We start from the raw sequence: 25,354 nt of genomic DNA, 5'->3' as shown, positions 1-25,354 counted from the left end.
TTTAGATTTTGATATTCACCAACTGGATGCCAAGAAGGTGCCTTCTTGAACTGGTTGATTTCCACATAATCCAACTGTATTTGCTTTAGTTGTTTCTCAAAGACCAGTGAGACTGAAATGGAGGCCAGGGGCTTTCAACCATGCTGCTTTTCCTGTTATTGTCACTGGCAAGGAGGTCCTGGTCAGCTCAGTCCAGGGCAGGAGTGAAGGACCTAAGCAGGAGGTCTGAAGGTGGTTCCATGGCAATGACATGGAGATACTGGACCTGGAATTTCTTTCTAACTAGACAGGTTACGAGGCTGATGATGCTGCTCTAAGAAGCAAAGTGGAAACTGAGGTTTGCATTAGGGCACAAACTCAAGAGTCTTTGAGAATGCTTCACATTCACACTTCACCTGTGTTCATGAGCACCTTTCTTTCTCCCCAGCTCATGCTTACTGAACACAGGAAGGAAAATCACATTTTAGGGCCTTACAGAAAGTGGGATGGAGTCCATTTTCAGGATGTCTGGATGTCATCATTCCAGCACAGATGTCTGTGCAGGACCATCTGTATCCAGGGATTTAGCTCATTTTGCCTCTTCTGACTGTGCTGTGGTTTGATTCTAGTCCCAGTGGACTCCAGGCCCTGTAGGGATGGAAACAGAAGTGGCAGAAAGTCAGTTGCTGGCAGGATCCATTTCCCTCTGTTTTGCACAAGGATATTGCTGCCTCTTTCAGCAGATCCCTCTTGCCAAGGAGAGGTGGTGTCCTGGACAGAGGAAATCAGCCAGTTTTCTGTGGCCTAACTCACTGAAAACTGTGGAGCTAAATCTGTATGGAGTCTGGATGTGATAATTCAAATTACAGAGCACTTGTTTGCAAGAAGCTGGAATGCCCAACAGGCCATGTCACAAATTTTTTTTCACTTGTGTAGGACCAATAATCTCTTTGAATTAAATCCAAAGCAGATGGTGTGTATCCCTGAACATTTTACAAGATACCTGTCTGGGTGTTCGTATGACCAGGATTTTTATATCTTTGGAAGAAAATTCTTCAAGTTAGTTTGCCTGTAAATATAGATTGATATAATCTTTATATTCCAGAAGGAACATGTGGAGGAAAGGATAAAAATTTAAGTCTTGTTTTTTCCTGAAACTTCCCCTGAACTTCCCATGTTGGCCTCCCAATCTTTTTTCTATTTTCTTGGCTTCCTCTTCTGTTTCTAATAATAGAATCACACAATGGTTTTGTTTGGAAAAGATGTTTAAGATCACTGAGTCCAACCATTAACCTAGCACTGCCAAGTCCACCCTCCAAATCTAGTCCAAACAGTTGTACCTTTGAAAACTGTTCTCATAGCTAATGCCCAATTTTTTTGAACACAGATGCCAGTGCTGCAGTTTCCCTCCAATGCCATCATTTAATGTCACCTATTAAAAACTTCAGGGGAGAAGCTATGCTTTAGATCTTATTTAGCTGGTGTGAAAGGGAAAGTAGGCATTTACTAAACATCAGAGACCCAGGCCAAAGGTTATGCAGTGCTCATGCAGCCAGGCAATTCTGGTGGTGAAAAGCACCGAGTGCTGGCTGCAAGGCATCCTGCGTCATTTTACCTGATATCAGAGAACGCACTCAGAAGCAGATTTATTCAGCATTACAGATGCAGCCTTTGTAATTAAATCTACATGCTTTACCTGGCCTTCAAAGAAGCAAGCACATTGGTGAAGTAAGACTTCTCTTTACAAATACAGAATGGAAGACCTTTTTCCTGTGTTCATTAATTTTTTTCTATATTATTATTTCTACGGATTTGTCTGTTATAGCCATCGGCTTTACCACACTGTAGTTCCCATAAGCTCTTTTAGTACTGTGGGATTACATTAGTCATCTGTCAGTCCTGTGATATCCAAACAGATTTTTAAATAGGAGCTTTCACACCATGTTTGGAAACTTATCAGCATCACCTTTGAGTTCCTCTAGGTTTTTGGACATCTGTATTTGAGGACTAAGAAGGAAAGTGGCCTTTGCAATGAGACTACTAACCTGATGACAAGCATCTGAAATCAGCTTCATCATGGGAAGAGGACTTAAATCAGAAGTGACAGAGGAATAGCTGAAATGTGAAAATTTTGCAAGGGAGAAGGGGAACATGGTCACAATCATAGAGATATGGTGGGATAGTGTGCTCACCTGGAACATGGTCACGGGAGGGTGTGGACTGCTAAGAAGATGCGGAGGATTTATGTTTTATGTTAAGTGCTCCTTCATTGTCCAAACCCCCAGTGTGAAACTGTAGACATCTTGTCAGAGAGGGAAGAAAAATGAGGGATGTTGAGATGGGGTCTGTTATAGACCGTCCGGCCAAGAGAAAGTAGTGGAAGAGGATTTCTACAACTAGTAGAAAGGCAGAAGTCTTCTCTGCCTTTGGGAGGATTTCAGCCATATAGGCATCTGCTGAGAGGGCAAGAGCACTGGGCAAGCAATGCCAGAAGTTCTTAGACTGTGCTAATGCCAATATCCTAATGCACATACTGGATGGACAATGCTGAGTACTGGAAGGAGAGATGAACTAGTGATAAATATGATCCCAGATGGCAGCTCAAGCTGCAGCAGCCTCATGATGACTGAGTGAAGGATCTAGTGGAGAGCTGGGGAGGTAAGCAACAGAATTAGCCCTCTAGACTTTGTAAGACCGGAATTCATTGTATTCAGGGAACTGCTAGTTAGAACACCCTTGGCAAGAGCTGTGAAAGAGACAACTGCTCAGGAGAGATGGTTAGGGTTTAAAGGAAAATTATGGAGACCTCAGGAATGAACTACCTTATTGTGCAGGGAGACTGGGAATTTCATCTTAGCTGAGCAGCAAACTTCTTGGTGAACTAAAACACAAAAGTATATAAGAGGTGGAGCCAAGGACTGGCAACAAAATAGGAATATAAATAATTGTTGGGCACTTAAGGATGTTAAGCATAAGACTTCTTTATGGATGATGCAGAAGGGAGTTCAGAGAATATATGTGTCTACTGCAGTTAAGTATACAGCACCTGTTCTGCATCAGTCTTCATGGGCAAAGCTTGTCCCTGTCTGCATCTTCCAAGGGAGCTTGAGAAGGAAAGGGATACTCAACAGTGGGGAAGTCCTAACCTACTACTTAGTGAAGCTGGGGTTACTCAGAGAAGCTGGATGTATTTGTATCCATGGGGCTGGGTGTGACTCATCAAAGGATGCTGAAGGAGTTTGCCCATGGAATTGCAAGGTCTATGTTTATAATTGGTGAAAAATGACAACACATAGGAAAGATCTTAGATGACTGGAAAAAGGCTAATATTATACCCGTCTTTAGAAAAGTCAGGAAGAAGGCTCAGTGGAACTGGAAGCTGCTCAGTTTCACTTTATGTATTAATATTTGAAAGATGACAGACTATGTCCTCTTGGTATTTATTACTAAGGATGTGAAGGACAAGAAGAGAACGAAGAGCAGCCAACATGTATTTAACAGAGTAATCATGCTTAATCAACCCGATTGGTTTCTATGATTAAATGACTGTTGCATTTTATTAGTTCTTTTCTGATAATTAGCATACCTTTGCCCTGGACCTCTATGTTGGGATCATTACGTGGTCTTCAGTCTACTAAAACTGCTTCCCTTTGATTCCTTATTTCTGTGTGTTTTATAAACACAATCATATTGGATTTTTTGGGGCTGTTTAAACTCATCCAAGGATGTTATATTACATGTATGGCCATAGATAAATTCTTAAACAGCTTTATTTTCATCTGTGGCCACAGCTGTATTCAAACCAGGTAAATCAACACTGCTTTTCCTTCACACCTTAACTAGTGGTTTCATGAAGCGTTCACTGAGAGCGTCCACAAATATAGTTTTGGCACTACAACCCAAAATAACGTTTGCCCTTTCTGCATGCAGTAGTTGTGGTCTCCTATTAGAATTACATTCATTGCTTTAGCAGTCCGGTAGTACTCTCTTAACTGCAGTTGGTGTTACTGTCCTGAGATGACAGCTGTTAAGAAATGAGGAGAGACTTGGTGAAGGGCTTGAAGCAGGAAACTTGAGGGATCTGAATTCCCTGAACAGCATGAGCGTGGAGCAATATTAACACAGGACTTTGGTGCTGGACATGGCAAAACGTGGAGGAATTCAGCTTTACAGTTTCCACCTCAAGTGCGATCTGTTCAGTACAAGTCTACTGTTCAACCAAAAAGGAAAACAATGCTGTTGTCAGTATATGTTCTCAATAACTGACTGCTTTGTCTTTCTCAAAGGATATGTGACTGGCAGCTAAACATATAGTGAAGTTCCGCAGGCCCCTATTCACAGAATCCCAGAATGTCAGGGATTGGAAGGGACCTCAAAAGCTCATCCAGTGCAATCCCCCCGCCGGAGCAGGAACACCCAGATGAGGTTACACAGGAAGGTGTCCAGGCAGGTCTTGAATGCCTCCAGAGTAGGAGACTCCATAACCCCCCTGGGCAGCCTGGGCCAGGCTCTGCCACCCTCACCATGAAGAAGTTTCTTCTCCAATTTAAGTGGAACCTTTTGTGTTCCAGTTTGAACCCATTACCCCTTGTCCTATCATTGGTTGTCACCGAGAAGAGCCTGGCTCCGTCCTGGTGACACTCACCCTTTATATATCTGTAAACCCTTCTGAAGAATTATTTTGTGAAGGTTGCATGTTCAAATCAGATATTAAATGTCCTCCACATTCCTATATTTCACTAGACAAGAACTGAAAATTACCACACTGTCCTTTGGTAATGGGCAGTTCTTCTTCCTATCCCATGTCAAAAGATTAGCTTCCTCAGATATTTGACTGTCTCTATAACTTGTCTGTAGTGAGCTCTGGGTTTGGATTCCAGTCAGGGGCCCAAAACGTGAGTGCTGCAGTGCCAGAGCACTCTTGTAAAGGACTCCTACAGCACAAGGCATCATCCAATGCTGTATATTACACTAGACTCCAGACATTGTTTTTCTAACCTCTTCTCTCTGTTATTCACTGAGATATTTTAACAACTGAAACGCAAGTGACTAGAACAATGTATTTAATCTGGAGGATCTGAAGAAGTTTAAGTGATTACACCTTTTCATAAAACTTGATCAGTTAGTGTCCTGGGCTACAAGAAAATCTCATTTTCCCCTACCATCAGCATTACACAAGACTGCCTACAACCTCTAATGCTCTTGTACCAGTACTGTATTGTTAGATTTTTCTGGGACTGTAGATGTGTAAACATTGAATATTTTGATGGCACAGCAGTTCTAGACTGAGGTTTCATCAGAATACGTAGTATCTGGAACTGTATAATGAGGTGATATGTGTGATTGTGTGTACAGGCATAGCAGGGTAAGGCATGTGCATTTGGGGAGTTGTGGGTAGGAGGGGCCATGGGAGCCTATGGAGCTTCAGATTTGACAGAGGGAACTGGTTATTTATGCAGCCAAATATAGGAACAAGGATACATCAAATGCAAGTAAGAAGTATAGGAGTGTGATCAGTGAGATAGCAGAGTTTCTTGGGGCCTCACTTTTTAAATAAAATATGCAAAAAAAAAATCTATGCATACACAAGGGTATATTTTAATTTCATACCTCAGAAGTCAGCTCAGGAAGCTATTCAAGAGCTCAGTTTCAATGTAGAGCCTCCCATTACTTGGGTTCAGATTTCCAACTCACTGTATTTCATACCCACCCAGTTATTGAGAGTGTCCTATGTACAGAAAACTCAGCTGTCATACTTCTTGAATTTTTACTTTTTAGAAAATATCACTGAAAGTTGACTCTTAACAACAATTATTTGCTGTTTTTTGACATACTTTTTCTCTTCCTCTCAATGCATGATTCTAAAGCATCATATATGTTATCAACCCCATTGCATGGTTGAAAAGTTGTGACATAAACATACCAAGCAAACTACCATGGGTCAAGCAGCAAATCACTGAGAAAGCCAGCAATAGGAACCATAAGTCCCTGCATCCAAGTTCTCTAAGTGCCTTGAGTAGTCTAGATTCTCTCCTTGACACTCTTGACAAATTATTTATAGATGTATTCACACAGTTAGTAAGATATATAAAATGTTCTAATTATATCATTCAAATCAAATGACAATTATGTCCTTAGTTTGCCAGACAATGTTTTGCCAAAGAAGGTTTGCCAGAAATGTTTTGACCGAAGAAAGGGGGAGCATCTGCAGCATCTGCAGACGAGACACTATAAAATCTCCCAGGGACAACGCTGGCCTGTCTCCACAGAAGGATTCAAGGTAAGCGCATGCATTTTGTGAGCCTGAAGAAAGAGGACAATGCCCTTGCAATATTCCATTCTATTTCTCGTGCCTCTGGCAGCTATTTCCATGAGCAAGTGCCCATGTGAACAAAAATATTCAATATAATTTCAACGCATGTCTGTATCTTCAGTCTATAATTTGCCTCTGGAATTCCATGAAGCAATAGGAAACAACTGCTGTTCTTATTTTACAGGGTTGACCAGTTCCCAGGACAGAAGCCTTTCTTCAAAGGTAACACCCTGAATAATGCACTCCTAGACTACAGTTTAAGGCTGGACTTTGATACCACTGCATGAGTTCTCTTCATAAATATGCCTATAATTCTGCTGGCTTTTGCTTAGGCTAGACTGTTGAAAATAAGGAAGATCATAATTTTTCATTTTTAACACACAAGTTAATACTTTTAACAAGAAAGTACTCAAAGATTCATCACTCATAATTAAGAACCTGAACAGAATTATTTTATCTGTCTGTAGATTCATTTAGGTAAAACCTCAAATCTAGACAGAATTCATCAAGGTGAGTTGCCAAACTGTAATTAATATACAGAAGATATTTTATTTATAGTATACAAGGCCAAGTGCTTTAGAAGACTGAGTCTCAGCCATGAGTGGGAGTTAAGGTAGCTTTAAGTTAAAATCAAAGTGGATTTCAGTGGTTGCTTCTGGAAGACTAGCTAGCTATTTACTAGCTAAATGAGTTTTCTCACTTACATAGATTATATTCTTGTTCTCAGTGATGAACAACTATTTTTTCCCCCACCAGATCCCTCTGCTGACGTGCTTTCAATAAAGTGCAGACATGGCCTCTTCAGACGCTGAGATGGCTGTTTTTGGGGAGGCAGCTCCTTACCTCCGAAAGTCAGAAAAGGAGAGAATCGAGGCCCAGAACAAGCCTTTTGATGCCAAGTCATCTGTCTTTGTGGTGCATCCTAAGGAATCCTTTGTGAAAGGGACAATCCAGAGTAGGGAATCAGGGAAGGTCACTGTCAAGACTGAAGGTGGAGAGGTGAGGAAAATGCAAGCTTCAGATCTGCATTTGATTCCCACTCTGAGATTTTAGCTGATATACATGGATCTTTCGTTTCCATTTACAGACTCTGACCGTCAAGGATGATCAAGTCTTCTCCATGAACCCTCCCAAGTATGATAAAATCGAGGACATGGCCATGATGACCCACCTCCACGAACCCGCTGTGCTGTACAACCTCAAAGAGCGTTATGCAGCCTGGATGATCTACGTAAGTACCAGCAGCAGTCTTCCTTTGGGGAGCTGGGAGAACTGCTCTGCCAGGCTCAGGGGAAGGCAACGTGCTGTGTCCCTTCCTCGCAGACCTACTCGGGTCTCTTCTGCGTCACCGTCAACCCCTACAAGTGGCTGCCGGTGTACAACCCGGAGGTGGTGTTGGCCTACAGAGGCAAGAAGCGCCAGGAGGCTCCTCCACACATCTTCTCCATCTCTGACAATGCCTATCAGTTCATGTTAAATGGTGAGTAGCTTGATTTTCTTTGAACTACTCTTATAATGAGTTATCTGCAGGGGGAAATATAGAGGATTATCTGGAAATATTGTGTGTGCAACAGTTAAAATATTGTATGCATGGAATGGAAGATTAATGCACTTGACTGTGATGATCTGTGTGAACTGAGTGTCTGTTACCACACTAGAATCAATAAAGACCTGGTCTTGATGAAAATAATATAGAAGGAGTAAATTCACTGTAAAGAAGAGACCTATTTCTAGTGTAGACTCTCCTGACTGTAATGTGATCTTACACATGTGCATAGACTGATGTACCTTAATCACTAAACTAGTCTCAGTTGGTGACTGAAGAGTAAAATTATATCACATATACCCTTTAAATGATGTCTATACGTTCAATTCAAATTTGTAAGCATCACTGCTAACAAGTAAAACAGGGTATGTTTGCACTGAACAGGAACATAATTTCTTTGATTATTATAAAAATGGCATTCATGATGGAAAAGGGGACCGCATGGTCTAAAGTACATACAGCCTTTAATGATCTGTGTATGATCTCATAGTGAAAAGTAAACCTCAGAGAACATCAAGGGAAAAAATAAAGATTTTAGTCTTGAAAGTGAATGTCTTTAAAACAGTCCTTTCTCCTTTCTCCTTTCTCCACTTCCTTCCACCTCTTATTTTCTCTTCTCTATGTTCTATGTTGGCCACTGAAATCAAAGATGTGCAAGATTTTAGATCTTTGTTCTTTTTGATCTTTGTTCTTTGTTCTGTTCTTTGATTGCAAGCTGGGAAATAGATGCATAATATAAAAATGAAATATTTAACTTGCCTATGTATGATCTCTGGAATACATAATTTCTGTATATATAGCGATTAAAAAAAATGAGATAAAAGCAGTGAGAGAAGTTGGTCAGATATTTCTGTTGTTCTTGATACCTTCAAAGTTCTGTAAGCTTACTCAAGAAAATTTTAACTTACGAAGAATTTATGTTTTGTCAAAACCCAACCTCAATGTTTTCATTACATATTAGTTAAGACTAATAAAGGACAAATAAGTAGCCTGTTGAGAAGACAATATATTGAAAGGCGTAATGCTACAAAAGCTACTCTGATGTCTTTACTGATCCAATTGATAATACCTGAAGTACTGCTGGAAGCATCAAAGTACCCACTGAGAATTTCCAGGACTTTTCACTGTCTTCAGTCCCAGCATGCTCTGAAAGCTTCAGTTCATATTTTTTTCCTAGTTTTTGAGTTCTTTGTTACTCATGAGCACTTGGAAAAGCTTTCTTATCTCTGTCTTTTCACAGATCGCGAGAACCAGTCGATCCTGATCACGTACGTACACTCCCTGCTGGGTCCCTGCGGGGCTGCCCGGTGCCAGGGGATCTCCTGCCTGACCACACGCTCTCTGCTTCTCTCTTTGCTTTGACAGCGGAGAATCCGGTGCAGGGAAGACTGTGAACACCAAGCGTGTCATCCAGTACTTTGCAACAATTGCAGCCAGTGGGGAGAAGAAGAAGGAGGAGCAGACGTCAGGCAAAATGCAGGTGAGTCAGGAAGAACAGACTGCATGCTCAACATATAATTACCATGTCAACTAAACATTGTAATTGAGTAATTATCATCCTGCAGGGAACGCTTGAGGATCAAATCATCAGCGCCAACCCACTGCTGGAGGCCTTTGGAAATGCCAAGACTGTGAGGAACGACAACTCCTCACGCTTTGTAAGTTGTTGCTTTAGACAAAATCCCTCCTCGTTATGACAGCAGTGATGGGCTACTGATATTCTCACATAAGGAGATAGCAATGAAATGCAATCAGGCTGAAAACATTTTCTCCCTTAACAGGGCAAATTCATCAGAATCCACTTTGGAGCCACAGGCAAACTGGCTTCTGCAGACATTGAAACCTGTAAGAGACTCTCCTGGCCTGATCCCATTCCTTCTAATCCTCCCCAGTTCTTGTGCTAACTCTGTCCTACTGTCCTTGCCAGATCTGCTGGAGAAGTCCAGAGTCACTTTCCAGCTCAAGGCGGAAAGAAGCTACCATATATTTTATCAGATCACCTCCAACAAGAAGCCAGAGCTAATTGGTAGGAAGATCACTAAGTTTCCTGAAGGAATATCACTGGACAATAGCTCATTGTGTCACCTGAAAAGCTAAAGTGAGCTTGTTTTTTCCCTTTTATTGCTTTCAGACATGCTCCTCATCACTACCAACCCTTATGATTTTCACTTTGTGAGTCAAGGTGAAATCACTGTTCCCAGCATTGATGACCAGGAGGAGCTGATGGCTACAGATGTAAGTAATTTACCAAACAGGTCATATGCTTGTTAGGAGCCCTGGTACGTATTCATTTACTTTACTGTTTCTTTTGCCAGAGTGCCATTGACATCCTGGGCTTCACTGCTGATGAAAAGACTGCCATCTACAAGCTGACAGGGGCCGTCATGCACTACGGGAATCTGAAGTTCAAGCAGAAACAACGAGAGGAGCAGGCAGAGCCTGATGGCACAGAAGGTACCAGCAGATTCAGCAAACTGTCCAAAAGTTATTTTCTTTGTCACCAAAAGAAGGACTTAGGCAGATTTCAGGCTTTGGATGTGCAAACTAAGAAAATATTTGTTCAATCGCTAGATTACAGTTGAGACATGTAACTGATTTAATGATACATGTAACTTTACTCTGTAAATATTTACTAAAATGGTACACTGCCCGGAAGTCAGAAGGCATGGATGGCAAGTCTTGTAACATTATTAGTTATACTTTTGTTGGAATACATGTTGCAGTCCCTGCTGTATTGTGGAGTAGTGAAGAGTTCAGCCCTAACAGGATGAGAGACTGTGTTCCTGTTCACCCTGACCTCTTGGGAGGAACTCTGAAGTGAGATGTGTATTTGATTAGTCTCTGTCACAGCGGGCAGTACAATCCATGCCTCTGGCTCTCTAAGTGATGAATCCTCTTCCTGTGCAACTAGGAAATGTGAAGTCCCATACTCTTGACTGAAAAGGGATTGAAAGCAATGAGTTCTCTTGGATATTTTGTAGAAACTGAAGCTCAAAATGTGTTGCAAACTCTGAATCCTGAAGACAAGAGAAAGTAGCTTTTTAGATTTTACTGGACATTTTTCAGCAACTCTCTAATAGTGCTGGTGTTACTTTTGAGACAGTCCTTCAAAACCAAAATTTTAGGAATTGTCCAATATTTATTCCTCTCTTGATCTTTTCTGGTGTTTAGTTGCTGACAAGGCTGCCTACCTGATGGGTCTGAACTCAGCAGACCTGCTCAAGGCCCTCTGCTACCCCCGAGTCAAGGTTGGGAATGAATATGTGACCAAGGGTCAAACTGTGCAGCAGGTAGGAAAGATGTAGTAACCTGGAACGTGCTTTGTTGGTTCCTGCTGATTCTCCTCTGCTGTTTATAGCAACCTCGTAACCTTTCTCCATGCTTTAGGTGAACAATGCCGTAGGTGCCCTGGCAAAAGCTGTCTATGAGAAGATGTTCTTGTGGATGGTTGTTCGCATCAACCAACAGCTGGATACCAAGCAGCCCAGACAGTACTTCATTGGTGTCCTGGACATTGCTGGCTTTGAGATCTTTGATGTAAGGAAGCACTTTTCTAGCATTTTCATAAAAGGACAATGGAGAGTAAAGGAAATATTAAGACACATTTTTAATGTTCCTACACTTATTTGCAGGGCTTTTGGAATAATATTTTTAAATCCTGCAAAAAATAATAATAATAGAAAACTAACCTACTTACATTTTAAGTATCAACCATGATGAATTAGGATTGTACAAGAAAACAACTTGCTGTTATTGCTGAGCGTTGCATGTCTTTTTATATCTGGCAGTTCAACAGCTTTGAGCAGCTGTGCATCAACTTCACCAATGAGAAACTGCAACAGTTCTTCAACCACCACATGTTCGTGCTGGAGCAGGAGGAGTACAAGAAGGAGGGAATTGAATGGACATTCATTGATTTTGGGATGGACCTGGCTGCCTGCATTGAGCTCATTGAGAAGGTATCCTTCTCGTTCAAGTGTTTTATTTGTTGGACCTTCCATACTTGCCAAGAGGCATACATAAAAAGCATGTGAGAATATTCTGGCTTTTTCAAATACATGCTGTTGAGAGTGGCAACAGGGTGGAAGTGCTTTTGGAGATCATACTCCGATACCAGTTTTGGTGAGAGCATTCATTTCCAGATTATAAAATGCAGTTACATAAAAGATTGTTATGTTCACTAAGTACCTATCAACAAAGAAGATTTATATCTCTGTCTGTCCTCTCAGATAATATTTTGCATTGTCGTACTTGCAATTTTTTTGTCAGCAAAGGCATTTACATAAGTTCAAATGAAATAGCAACACTGAAAAAAGTTTATCCTTAGTCTATTTTCTCTGACTTATTGCCATGAAGAGCACGGGAACAGCTTTCTCTTCTGACTCCAGCAGTGTTCCAACCAAGTGATGTCTCCTTTCTCATCTGTTTCTCCCTCTTGTCTGCTGTAATGTCTTCCAGCCCATGGGCATCTTCTCCATCCTGGAAGAGGAGTGCATGTTCCCCAAGGCAACTGACACCTCTTTCAAGAACAAGCTCTATGACCAACATCTGGGCAAGTCCGCTAACTTTCAGAAGCCCAAACCTGCCAAAGGCAAGGCTGAGGCTCACTTCTCCCTGGTGCACTACGCTGGCACGGTGGACTACAACATCTCTGGCTGGCTGGAGAAGAACAAGGACCCCCTGAACGAAACTGTCATTGGGTTGTACCAGAAATCGTCTGTGAAGACATTGGCCTTACTCTTTGCGAACTATGGTGGAGCAGATGCAGGTCAGCTCTGTGAAAATTGTATTTTTAGTGTGGGACAATGTTGACACAGAATTAAAGCAGTAAATACTAAACATTAAAAGTCAGTTTTTATTCTGTAGTGCCCAATATGTAACATCCATATTTTAATACTTTTTTCTGGTGTTCTTCCATTTTCAGAGGCTGGTGGTGGTGGCAAAAAGGGTGGCAAGAAGAAGGGTTCTTCTTTCCAGACTGTCTCAGCTCTTTTCCGGGTACAGCACAGTGTTTGTTATCTCCTTGTAATATTAAGAAATGGGGACAGCTAATATTAATTTTGAAAAGGCTATTTTGCTTTGTTGTGACAGTAGTAAAATTCTTTGCAAATTCCACATCATGTGTTCCAGGATAAATTTTGATATTGCTAACATGTCATGTTCAGCACTAAGCATACAGTCTTCCATGATCATGGAAATCTAATGCCTTTTTTAAAAATAGAATATTAATCAGATCATTTTATGTCTTTGGGTCAGACTAGCACTATAATTTTAACATTCCTGCATTTCTGTGAGGTTGATATGTTGGGGAATTGAGAGTCTCCTTATAAACATTCTCCAAGGAGATATGTATCTTATTTGAAAAAAAACCTCAACACTTTCTTCAACTTAAGTACATTGACATTAGAAAGCAAAACATGAAAAACCTGTAAGTTACTTACTTTGTGTGAAAGTGTGAATTTTTGTTAGTTTCCACTGGCCCAATAGCAACCTAGGAGTATTTCAGTCTTTAAAAATAGTGTTCAGTATCTTCAAATAATATAAATATTTGGTTAATATGGCTTTACCTCAGTGTTCTGAAACCCAGCTTATTTTGAGAATCATAAGGTCCTTACCACGGGTTTGATGCATCAGTCACTGGAGGCAGAAAACTCACATTACTTCCTGATCCCTCCAGGAGAACTTAAACAAGCTGATGACCAATCTACGGAGCACTCACCCCCATTTTGTCCGTTGCATCATCCCAAATGAAACAAAAACACCTGGTAAGATGCTCAAGCAGAAAAAGAACTTCCTTTGATAAAGCCGTTCCCCTTTGCACTGCAAACTATGGTATTCATTTGTGCTCTGAATCGGTAGGTGCCATGGAGCATGAACTGGTACTTCACCAGCTGCGCTGTAACGGCGTGCTGGAAGGCATCAGAATCTGCAGGAAAGGTTTCCCCAGCAGAGTCCTCTATGCTGACTTTAAACAGAGGTAAGAACACTGCAATGTTGGTTCACTCATGTAGGTTCATTCAAGCTGGACTCTTTTCAACAACAGCCCTATATGAGCTGGCAGTATTCAGCAGTTGAGCATGTTGGCTGTGGAAAAATCATCTCATCCCTCTCTTTCTATTTTCACAGGTACAAGGTGCTTAATGCCAGCGCCATCCCAGAGGGACAGTTCATCGATAGCAAGAAGGCTTCTGAGAAGCTTCTTGGGTCAATTGATGTGGACCACACCCAGTACAAATTTGGCCACACCAAGGTACAACCCCCTCTTTTTTCACCCCCTGTGTGCCTGTGCTATGCTCTGCCTGACAATGATGTGCTGCAACATTCCCTTTCTCAAGGTGTTCTTCAAAGCTGGGCTGCTGGGACTGCTGGAGGAGATGAGGGATGAGAAGCTGGCACAGCTCATCACCCGCACACAGGCCAGGTGCAGGGGCTTCCTCATGAGAGTGGAGTACCAGAGAATGGTGGAGAGGAGGTACATCTTCAGTTAATGTCACTGTACTTGGGGGAAAGTGTTGACGTCTGTCGAACTGAAAATATTCAATGTACATTTTAATTATGCTTCAGGGAGTCCATCTTCTGCATCCAGTACAACATCCGTGCATTCATGAATGTGAAGCACTGGCCCTGGATGAAGTTGTTCTTCAAGATCAAGCCCTTGCTAAAGAGCGCAGAATCGGAGAAGGAGATGGCCAACATGAAACAAGAGTTTGAGAAAACGAAGGAAGAGCTTGCAAAGTCTGAGGCAAAGAGGAAGGAGTTAGAGGAGAAAATGGTGAAACTGCTGCAGGAGAAAAATGATTTGCAGCTCCAAGTGCAGGCGGTGAGTTTATTGCCATCAGAAGGTCAGACTATAGAAGACCAAAAGTCAGATATTTGGTGAATTATCAATCATATGTGTGTTAAGTTGAGGAAACAAGTGTCTGTCAGTGCTCTGGTGAGCACTCTGACAGCCAGTACAAGGAGGCATGGAGCTCTGGGTGGGAGTCAGTACTCTTGCCTTCTGAAGAAGAAGGCAGATATAGTTACACAACATGAAATACCCAGAGCAGGGTCTTGCCTCTGAGCAGCTGAGTCCTTCAGGGGATATCTCCATCTCACCAGGATGCGGAACAATTAATTCATTTTGGAGTGTAAATGCAAGCCAGAGTCGAAATTGGTACTTGTGAATTCAGGTACAGGAAAAGCCATCCACTCTTTGTTTAATAACTAGTGGTTAATCATTCACTCACTAACTGGGAAATACAGCTTCAAATTTCTGCTTAGTCTAAGTATATATAGACACAGTGTTTCTCTTTCTGAGAAAAAGTCACACCATCTGACGGAGTTCTTCTTCCCTCTGTGTTGATTACACAAAAGAGCTTGGTATGCTCTAGACTTGTATGAATTGAGGTCATAAATAAAATCTATAATGAAGCAGAGGTTTTTGTTTCTTTTGAACATTGTAGTTTTTTTGTGTCTCTAATCTGGATTTTCTGCCATGCACTGTATGGTAGTTTCACTACAAGACACATACTGTGTGGGTAAAATTACTAATATTTAAGATTGAGGGTTCTGGCTAAGAGTTTATGTTTACTAATAGAATACTCCTTTCCACTTAAAGCTATATTTCCAAAGTGTACTTATGTTGAGGTCCCCAGTCTGGGGGCATAATTTAGAACAGGTCTGACAGAAGCTTTATTAACTATAAATACATTAAGAGAACCTTCTTAGAGCTCCTCTGTTCTCTGCCAATTGATTGCAGAGACACAGTTCAGGCTCACGGAAGAGAGGCCAGAAAGCTGCCTGGCAGAAAAGGACTTGGGGGTCTTGGCTGACAGCAGGTGGACATGAGCCAGGGCATGCCCAGGTGGCCAAAAAGACCACCAGCATCCTGGCTGGTACCAGCACTGGTGTGACCAGCAGGACCAGGGCATTTACGATCCGCTGTACTGGGCACTGATGAGGTCAGACCTTGAATCCTGGATTCTGTTTTGGCCCCCTCATGCCAAGAAAGCCCTTGAGGTGCTGGAGCGAGTTGAGAGAAGGGAACGGAGCTGGTGAGGGGCTGGAGCACAAGTGTGATGGAGCGGCTGAGGGACCTGGGGCGTTCAGCTGGAGAACAGGAGCTGAGGGGAGACCTTCTGATCTCTGAACTGTCTGAAAGGAGGCTGTAGCATGGAGGGTGTTGGTTTCTGCTCCCAAGTAGCAAGTGATATGATGAGAGAAAATGGCCTCAAGTTGCACCAGGGAAGGTTGAGGTTGGATATTAGGAAACGTTTCTTCACAGAAAGGACTGTCGGGCATTGGAACGGGCTGCCCAGGGCAGTGGTGGAGTCACCATTGCTGGAGGGATTTAAAAGACATATAGATCAAATTCTTAGGGACATGGTTTAGTGCCAGACTTAGATTATGGTTAGACTCAATGGTCCTGAGGGTCTCTTCCAACCTAGATGATTCTATTATTCTATGGTTCTGTATACTGTATCAGAAAAAAAGAAAGTCAGGAGGAAAAAACCTCTTTTCAGTGTTAACAAAGCTAGGTATTCTTCCTTGGGAGGGATATTTTACTTAAGTAGCTTGCTAACTGCAACAGTTCTAAGGAATCAAACAGTAAATAACATGACAATATGGAGAGACTGGCTCTTGGTGGAGCTTATAGGAGTGGCACACCCAGTATCACCTTAGCTGAGAAGCAGGAAGTTGGAAACAGTCATGGACTGGTAGCTTTTAGTTGAAAAGAATATTCTTTTAGTAAGGATATCTTCTTAGCCAGACTTCTTGATCTTAAATATTAATAATTTTACCACCACAGTCCTACAAACATTGTAGGCACAGAGCACTTCACAAAATACAGTACTACTTAAAAATATTTACAGAAGTATTTGATATTTAAATGTTACTTTACAAAGTCATCTTAGCCCACTCATTAAATTACTTAAATTACCAACTAAAAATGGAGCCCTGTACTTAACTACCCAGTTATTTAAACATTCCCGTAGAAAATGTCAACCCTGTGATATCTATTTTGCCCAGTATATGGATAAAAAAATAAACATTTCATTGGACTTTCTTATAAGATATTTAACTTCAAAATTCATTTAGGACAATAAAAAATCATTATACCGAAAGCCCACCAAAGAGTAAGATGATGTGGTAATCAGCTGAAACCAGCATATGCCACTCCAAACACAGAAAGGATGACACACAGATAGTTGATTTACAAGGGTAAGATGCCACTTGGAAAGTGGCAGTCTCAGTACAGTTAGAGAGACAGCATTTTTGTATTAAATTATTGTTGAGACTACCAAAGCCTTTACTCCCTACACAAGAATGAGTCCATAAGGATTCAGTTGCAAAAGGAAAGATACTGAATACTGTCTTTGTGAAGAGAAATGTCTCTGAGAGCTTTCTCCTCTAAGTAAATGAGAAATTATCACTCCTAACACATCTGTGAAAGATTCTTAGGAGAGAGAAAAAAGATTAGGAACTGATATTGTTTCCAACTGAGAAGCTGTATAATGTATACCAGGAAAAAAAAAGAAAAAGAAAATGAAGTTATTTGAGGAGAAGCCAAATTCAGGGCAGAGTTTAAAACATGCTTGCATGACAAGTTCAGAAAATAAACCAAGATAATCTCTGTCTCCCTACCAGGAAGCAGATGCTTTGGCTGATGCTGAGGAAAGATGTGACCAGCTCATCAAAACCAAAATCCAGCTGGAAGCTAAAGTTAAAGAGGTGACTGAAAGGGCTGAGGATGAGGAAGAAATTAATGCTGAACTGACAGCCAAGAAGAGGAAACTGGAGGATGAATGTTCAGAGCTGAAGAAAGACATTGATGACCTTGAGTTAACACTGGCCAAGGTTGAAAAGGAAAAGCATGCCACCGAAAACAAGGTATGAGGCAGAAACCTGTCACTCTCCCAGAAAAGTCCTCTGGCTTTTATACAGTGTAAAGTTTTAAACATTTTTTTTTTTAAATATGCATTTGCTCCCTTCTTCCCAAAGGTGAAAAACCTGACAGAGGAGATGGCAGCTCTGGACGAGACCATTGTGAAGCTGACAAAAGAGAAGAAAGCCCTCCAAGAGGCCCATCAGCAGACACTGGATGACCTACAGGCAGAAGAGGACAAAGTCAATACGCTGACCAAAGCCAAGACCAAGCTGGAGCAGCAAGTGGACGATGTGAGCACATGGCCATCCAGCAAGAGCAGGACAGGTATGGAGTTAGACCTGACTGGTCATGAGCTGAGGGTCTTGTTCTTTTTAGCTGGAAGGATCCCTGGAGCAAGAGAAGAAACTGCGCATGGACCTTGAGAGAGCTAAGAGGAAACTGGAAGGAGACCTGAAGCTGGCCCAAGACACCATAATGGACTTGGAAAATGATAAGCAGCAGCTGGATGAGAAACTGAAGAAGTAAGTGTGGCTGTGGGACACCTGAGTGCTGGGCTGGTTGCACTTGTCTTTTTTCCCTGATTTCTAACACGGTTTGATTTGCCCACAGGAAAGACTTTGAAATCAGTCAGATCCAGAGCAAGATTGAGGATGAGCAAGCAATGGGCATGCAATTACAGAAGAAGATCAAGGAACTGCAGGCAAGTCTCTGTTCATTCCCCTCTCTCTCACAGTCTCGGATCAGGTAGGAGGAGGGACTGGGTGTGAAGGGTCCCTAATGTTCCACAGGCCCGTATTGAGGAACTGGAGGAGGAAATTGAAGCCGAGCGAACCTCTCGGGCAAAAGCCGAGAAGCATCGTGCTGACCTCTCCAGGGAGCTAGAGGAGATCAGCGAGCGCCTGGAAGAAGCAGGAGGGGCCACGGCAGCTCAGATTGATATGAACAAGAAGCGTGAGGCAGAGTTTCAGAAGATGCGTCGTGACCTGGAAGAGGCCACGCTGCAGCACGAAGCCACGGCTGCCGCCCTGCGCAAGAAGCACGCGGACAGCACAGCTGAGCTTGGGGAGCAGATTGACAACCTGCAGCGAGTGAAGCAGAAGCTGGAGAAGGAGAAGAGCGAGCTGAAGATGGAGATTGACGACTTGGCCAGTAACATGGAGTCTGTCTCCAAAGCCAAGGTACAGAGTTTCTGGCAGGTTATTGCTCTATGATACGCGACCTGATAAATGGTTTTGAACCTTCTGATTACATTTTGCTATTTCACATAGTTGCATTGTTTTCCATCATGACAACAACATGCAAGAAGTTATTGACAATCTCCTTTCCTTCCATGTATTTGACGTGTAGGCAAACCTGGAGAAGATGTGTCGCACTCTGGAAGACCAGCTAAGTGAGATTAAGACAAAAGATGAGGAACATCAGCGCATGATCAATGACCTCAATGCTCAAAGAGCTCGTCTGCAAACAGAAGCAGGTAACACACTCTATGCCCCTGTGGAATGGGACAACATCTAGTCAATGATGAGAAGAAAAAGAGTGATGTTTTACTCAAATGGTCTGCACTCTGTAAGCTACTATACAGTGCTTTTAGGACACTTTAGTTTAGTATTGCTTTTTAAATTACAATCTATCTTTCTCAGGTGAATATTCGCGCCAGGTAGAAGAAAAGGATGCTTTGATATCGCAACTATCCAGAGGGAAACAGGCATTTACTCAACAGATTGAGGAACTTAAAAGACATTTAGAGGAAGAAATAAAGGTACAGATATTTCCTCTAGGGTATTTCACTCTGGATTCAGATTCCATTGCCTTTCATGGTGTTTCCTACTCTCAGACAAAATAAGAAATGTGAGCCATGTAGTTTTAATTTGGGAGTGCTCAAACCAGATAGACACATCTCCCTTTATAGTGTGGGAAGAAAAGTTGAAGGAGGGCATCACCTCCAACATGGCTACTGAGACATGGAAGTACTACTTTAGGTCTTTATTCTGATGGAATTGGCATACAGAAAAGGTTGAGGTATATCTAAAAATCTGTGTTTCTTATTTACATTTGCATAATGGAAGCTGAAATTTTAGAACATATTTAAAAAGATGCAACAATTCCCAGCTTTGTACTATAGTTATCGTTTAGAGTTTACCCTTGTTCTCTCCTGAAGTAACGTTCTAGATTCTGATGAATGAAGTGATGAGGAGATACTCAGAACATGGAATCAATGTCCCTTTTTTCCTTGGGCTGACTTAAAATGTCAGATTCAGAGAGTTTACAACAACTTTCCCTAACTTAACATTCTGTTATCACGTGGGCAATTCATTGTCCCAATCCCATTTTCTCGCCAGGCCAAGAACGCCCTGGCCCACGCCCTGCAGTCTGCTCGCCACGACTGTGACTTGCTCCGGGAACAATATGAGGAGGAGCAGGAAGCCAAGGGGGAGCTGCAGCGTGCGCTGTCCAAGGCCAACAGCGAAGTGGCCCAGTGGAGAACTAAATACGAGACTGATGCTATTCAGCGCACGGAGGAGCTGGAGGAGGCCAAGTATGTGGGAAGTGGGATGTTGAATGGCTGGAGAAGACTGAGGCTCTCAAGGGAAATTGGAGTCTCTAAGTTTGTGTTAGAACAGTGGTGGAACTAAGGCAGGAATAGACCATCTTTGCTGTAAAGGGGGGATAGGGTGGGAGAGGAAAAGTGTGTTGTGGAAAAAGGGAAGATAGGAAACACAAATGCAGCTCTTGAGCTCGACCAGCTAGGACAGGGCAGATACTCAGAAGGTGTCAGGACACAGATGTGGTAGACCCCTAAGCTCTAAGCTGGAGCTGTGCTGATCTCCTGCCAGGAAGAAGCTGGCACAGCGCCTGCAGGAGGCAGAGGAACATGTTGAAGCTGTGAATGCCAAATGTGCCTCCCTGGAAAAAACAAAGCAGAGGCTGCAGAATGAAGTGGAGGACCTGATGATTGATGTGGAGAGATCAAATGCTGCCTGCGCAGCTCTGGATAAGAAGCAGAAGAACTTTGACAAGGTCTTTTGGGCTCCAGACCTGGGGTTCCTGGGCAGAGTATCCCCTCCTGATGGCCACATCCAAACTCACACCTGGTTTCTCTTCAGATCCTGGCAGAATGGAAGCAGAAGTACGAGGAGACACAGGCTGAGCTGGAAGCCTCCCAGAAGGAGTCTCGCTCTCTCAGCACGGAGCTCTTTAAGATGAAGAATGCCTATGAGGAGTCATTGGACCACCTGGAAACGCTGAAGCGGGAGAACAAGAACTTGCAGCGTAAGTGCCTGGCCCTCTGCTCCTGGCAGGGCTTTCTCCTGTCCAGCACTACGCACCGCTGCACATGGGTCTGTGCCTGCAGGAGGGCAGGGATGTCTGTCACCTTGGTGTGACAGGGCCCTTCCCATTGCGCTCTGTGCCCGACCATGCCATTGGTGTTTGTTCCCACAGAGGAGATTTCCGACCTCACAGAGCAGATTGCAGAGGGAGGAAAGGCGATTCATGAGCTGGAGAAAGTCAAGAAGCAGATTGAGCAGGAGAAATCTGAAATCCAGGCTGCTCTGGAGGAAGCTGAGGTACAGGCCCATAATCACTGGTGTCTGCATAAAAATAGGAGGAATGGGGAAATAGGCCTAAAACTGGCTTGTTGTGCCTTTGTTCCAGTGGCAGGACACAGCCAACTGAGATTTCCTGAAATGTGCTGCGATTACCTAGAAAGCAAGCAGTAGCTTTATTGATGTTACAAATGCTTGTGTCCACTTGCCCAGGCCTCCCTGGAACATGAAGAGGGGAAGATCCTGCGCCTCCAGCTTGAGCTGAACCAGGTGAAGTCGGAGATTGACAGGAAGATAGCAGAGAAAGATGAGGAGATTGACCAGATGAAGAGAAACCACCTCAGAATTGTGGAGTCCTTGCAGAGCAGCCTGGACGCTGAGATCAGGAGCAGGAATGAAGCCCTGAGGCTGAAGAAGAAGATGGAGGGAGACCTGAATGAAATGGAGATCCAGCTGAGCCATGCCAACCGCGTGGCTGCAGAGGCACAAAAGAACCTGAGGAACACCCAGGGAGTGCTCAAGGTCCGTTCAGCAAAGCTATGAAAGAGAGGAGACATCTCTGACAGTTTTGGTACCCAAGCACACACTGCCACCTTGCAATTTCTCTTGTCTTTTTCTCAGGATACCCAGATACACTTGGACGATGCTCTGAGGACACAGGAGGACCTGAAGGAGCAGGTGGCCATGGTGGAGCGCAGAGCAAACCTGTTGCAGGCTGAAATTGAGGAGCTACGGGCAGCTCTGGAGCAGACGGAGCGTTCGAGGAAACTGGCTGAGCAGGAGCTTCTGGATGCCACCGAACGTGTGCAGCTCCTTCATAGCCAGGTAAGGGTGTGGTACCAAAAGCCGCTGTGTTGACACAGCAAACACAGAGGGCAGCTGCATAACAGTGGATTGGGCAGGGTAGTGGTCTAGAATGGCCTCTCTACTGCTGTCCAGAAGGAAAGGTGTGCTCAGTGCCCATCACCTGAGCCCACACTCAGTTTGTAAGCAACCATTTTAAATAGAGGTCCAGAGTTTGAATCACAAGCTTGAAGAGTAAAGACTTGGCTCAGGCTGTAGGTTTGGTATTGCAGGCCTCAGAACACAGGTCTTGGACTCTCTCTTTGCACAGAACACCAGCTTGATCAACACCAAGAAGAAGCTGGAAACAGACATTACCCAAATTCAGAGTGAAATGGAGGATACGATCCAGGAAGCCCGCAATGCTGAAGAGAAAGCCAAGAAGGCCATCACAGATGTGAGTCAGGGGCTCCTTTCATTGCTGATGCTGGATGCGTTCTCCTTGGAACTTTGTCCAGCCCCCAAATGGACTTGACCCTTTGCTCTCATCAGGCAGCCATGATGGCAGAAGAGCTGAAGAAGGAGCAGGACACCAGCGCCCACCTGGAGAGGATGAAGAAGAACCTGGACCAGACGGTGAAGGACCTACAGCTCCGTTTGGATGAGGCTGAGCAGTTGGCCCTGAAGGGAGGCAAGAAGCAAATCCAGAAGCTGGAGGCCAGAGTGCGTAGGGCTGCTCTTTGTACATGAGTAAACATGTCACATAAGCAGCCATCAGGGAAGCTCCAAAGATGGGCTTGTCCTTGCAGGTGCGGGAGCTGGAAGGGGAGGTTGATGCTGAGCAGAAGCGCAGCGCTGAAGCCGTGAAGGGTGTGCGCAAGTACGAGAGGAGGGTGAAGGAGCTGACCTACCAGGTAAGGCAGGAGGTGTCCTTGGACTGACAAGAATCTTATCACAGCAAGTCAAATTTTGCACATGCTATCCCCAAGGGGAATTGTTAACTTTGTGTGACAGCAAACCAATAATTCATTCTCTCTCCTGTTTGTCTACTGCCTTAGTCTGAGGAAGACCGTAAGAATATCCTCAGGCTCCAGGATCTGGTGGACAAACTGCAAATGAAGGTGAAATCCTACAAGAGACAAGCTGAGGAGGCTGTGAGTATTGTTTGTAGTGGTAACAAACATAACTTTCTGAGTCATATGGGCAAAAAAAATTGCAGAGAAAGAAAAGTCAGTTATCTGGGAACAGTTTAGTGTGTGCCTACAAGAAATTCCTCCCTGTAAAGCATGAATCTTGTGGTCACCATGAGAAAATTAACAACTCTAGGAACTTAATCCTGAGAGTATGATTGACACCGCATTATTTTGGCCATGTTCCTGTCAGGGATAAACCAAGGGATGTCCTGCTGTCTTTTTTATACAGGAGGACACACTGATACATCCAGGTCACAAACAGCCTCTCAGCTGATAAATTTTTAAGTCAGGTTTCTTCCTGCTCAGCCCATTACAGACAGGTTTTGCTATCCTATGGTGAGTGAATGGCTTGTGAGACAGACATAGATGGGTTAAAACTGGCTGATCTCCTCTGAGTTCTTCAGTTTACATCAGAGAGTGCAGAGCTAGGACACTGAGCCAGAACAGGAGACAGAGATGCTTAGCTCATCTGCTGAACTGGAAATAAGTGTTAGTTTATTCTGCAAGGCAATGTCCTCCATAAGACAAAGCGATTATACAGTTAGTGGAAGAGAAGGGTGGATTGTGGGGGATCTTGAATGGCTATGGAAGATAAAGGAGATGTGCAGTTACGTGACAGTGCTCTCATAGCAGTCATGGAGAAAGAAGAAGGTCTGTCCCCCTAGTGGGGAGTGGCAAGAGTGGTCCTCCATAAAGACACCATAAAAACTCACCTTTGGGGTGTATACATGTACTTTCTTGGTGTTGCTGCTTTTTCTTAGCTTTAAATTTTGAGTGTGATGAATAACAAACTGAAGCCCAAACAGCTTTTTCTCAACAGTGTTAAAGAGAGACTGTTGTGCTGTCCATCCTCTGTAGGGCAGAACTGGGCTAACCTTTCAAATGCTGTTTTAGTTTGGATGTGGTATTCTAAACAAGGGAGGATGAGGAGATCTGTGTAAAGCTTCTGGGTCAGCACTGGTTGGTGAGGGATAGAAGGTCTGTGCTTTCACCTGGAGAACAGCTACAGCCTTGCAAGGCCAAGGCATGGGAGAAGTGAAAGCCCTGCCCTGGGCTCCTCACCACTGACTCCCTCTCCCCACACAGGAGGAACTGTCCAACGTCAACCTCTCCAAGTTCCGCAAGATCCAGCACGAGCTGGAGGAAGCCGAGGAGCGGGCTGACATTGCAGAGTCGCAGGTCAACAAGCTCCGAGCGAAGAGCCGCGATTTTCATGGCAAGAAGATAGGAGAGGAAGAGTGAAGATGTCATGAGGCAAAAAAGTGACCTGAGAGATGCACAAAATGTGAAGCTCTTGGTCACTTTCTTCTGTAATTAGTCTTTGTACCCACCCCAGTGTCTCAATGTCTAGAGAATAAAGATTGTAGATTCCTTTGCATACACACTATAATCAGTGCAGCCTTTTTTAATTTTTTTCTGATCAAGCGTGGGGTATTGCATTGTAGCACAAGTTTTCTTACTTTTCCTGGCTGTGGGAAGGGAGAAGCTAATGCAACCTCTGAATTGAGGACCTGTAAACTCAGAGGCTGGACATTTCTGTGGAGACTACTGACATCTCCAGCAGCTCCTTTTCCTACTGTCTTTTCAGCACAGATTACTTCCCATCTGAGAGGGAAGAGAGGGTGACCACTTTCCTTCTTCCTTTCCCTGCTTTTGTTTGTGATTCTGAACATTAGTCCCTGAGCAAGTTAAAATAGAATCATAGAATGGTTTGTGTTGGAAGTGACCTTAAAGATCATCTAATTCCAATGCCCTGCCATGGACAGGGACACCAGACCTGGTTGCTCAAAGCCCTGTCCATCCTGTCCTTGAACACTTCCAGGGATGGGTGGGGCATCCACAGCTTCTCTAGGCAGCTTATTCCAGTGCCTCAGCACGTTAATAATGAAGAATTTCTTTCTTGAATCTAATCTAAATCGACCTTCTTTCCATTACCCCCTGTCCTGTCAAGACGTGCCCTTGTAAAAAGTCTCCAGCTTTCTTGTAGGTCACTTTTGGTTCTGGAAGGCTGCTATAAGGTCTCCCCAGAGCCTTCTCTTCCCAAGGCTAAACAACCCCAACTCTCTCAGCCTGTCCTCATAGGCGAGGCACTCCAGCCCTCCGAAGTCACGGTGAAGCACCATG

At 43.4% G+C, this 25,354-nt stretch overlaps 1 protein-coding gene and 1 long non-coding RNA gene across 20 annotated transcripts in view; one reads left to right on the top strand and one right to left on the bottom strand.

Moving 5' to 3' along the window:
* Positions 1-25,354, bottom strand: part of LOC110364326 (uncharacterized) — a 189,539-nt gene that overhangs the window by 52,021 nt on the left and 112,164 nt on the right. For all 19 annotated transcript variants that reach the window (XR_010466963.1, XR_010466964.1, XR_010466969.1 and 16 more), the window contains exon 6: positions 476-627. This is a non-coding gene — a long non-coding RNA (uncharacterized LOC110364326). The remainder of the gene's footprint in view (positions 1-475; positions 628-25,354) is intronic.
* LOC102096450 (myosin heavy chain, skeletal muscle, adult-like) lies at positions 6,150-24,612 on the top strand. Its single transcript, XM_065034465.1, has 40 exons — positions 6,150-6,259; positions 6,477-6,514; positions 7,049-7,291; positions 7,380-7,523; positions 7,616-7,772; positions 9,079-9,106; positions 9,204-9,318; positions 9,404-9,496; positions 9,620-9,683; positions 9,766-9,864; positions 9,970-10,073; positions 10,154-10,292; positions 11,010-11,128; positions 11,226-11,375; positions 11,627-11,797; positions 12,297-12,606; positions 12,763-12,836; positions 13,516-13,603; positions 13,698-13,815; positions 13,965-14,088; positions 14,174-14,310; positions 14,403-14,658; positions 17,469-17,711; positions 17,823-17,999; positions 18,085-18,230; positions 18,319-18,409; positions 18,498-18,887; positions 19,057-19,183; positions 19,350-19,468; positions 20,049-20,245; positions 20,544-20,727; positions 20,814-20,979; positions 21,151-21,275; positions 21,468-21,776; positions 21,876-22,079; positions 22,369-22,494; positions 22,590-22,760; positions 22,847-22,951; positions 23,096-23,191; positions 24,317-24,612. Exons 3-40 carry the CDS (start codon positions 7,085-7,087, stop codon positions 24,470-24,472), a joined length of 5,829 nt encoding a protein of 1,942 aa, XP_064890537.1. The 5' UTR covers positions 6,150-6,259; positions 6,477-6,514; positions 7,049-7,084; the 3' UTR covers positions 24,473-24,612.

The sequence above is a fragment of the Columba livia genome, chromosome 18 (genome assembly GCF_036013475.1).
Source record: "Columba livia isolate bColLiv1 breed racing homer chromosome 18, bColLiv1.pat.W.v2, whole genome shotgun sequence".
NCBI lineage: Eukaryota > Metazoa > Chordata > Aves > Columbiformes > Columbidae > Columba > Columba livia.
The sequence above is the reverse complement of the archived record's forward strand: the minus strand, read 5'-3'. Positions and strand labels throughout refer to the sequence as shown.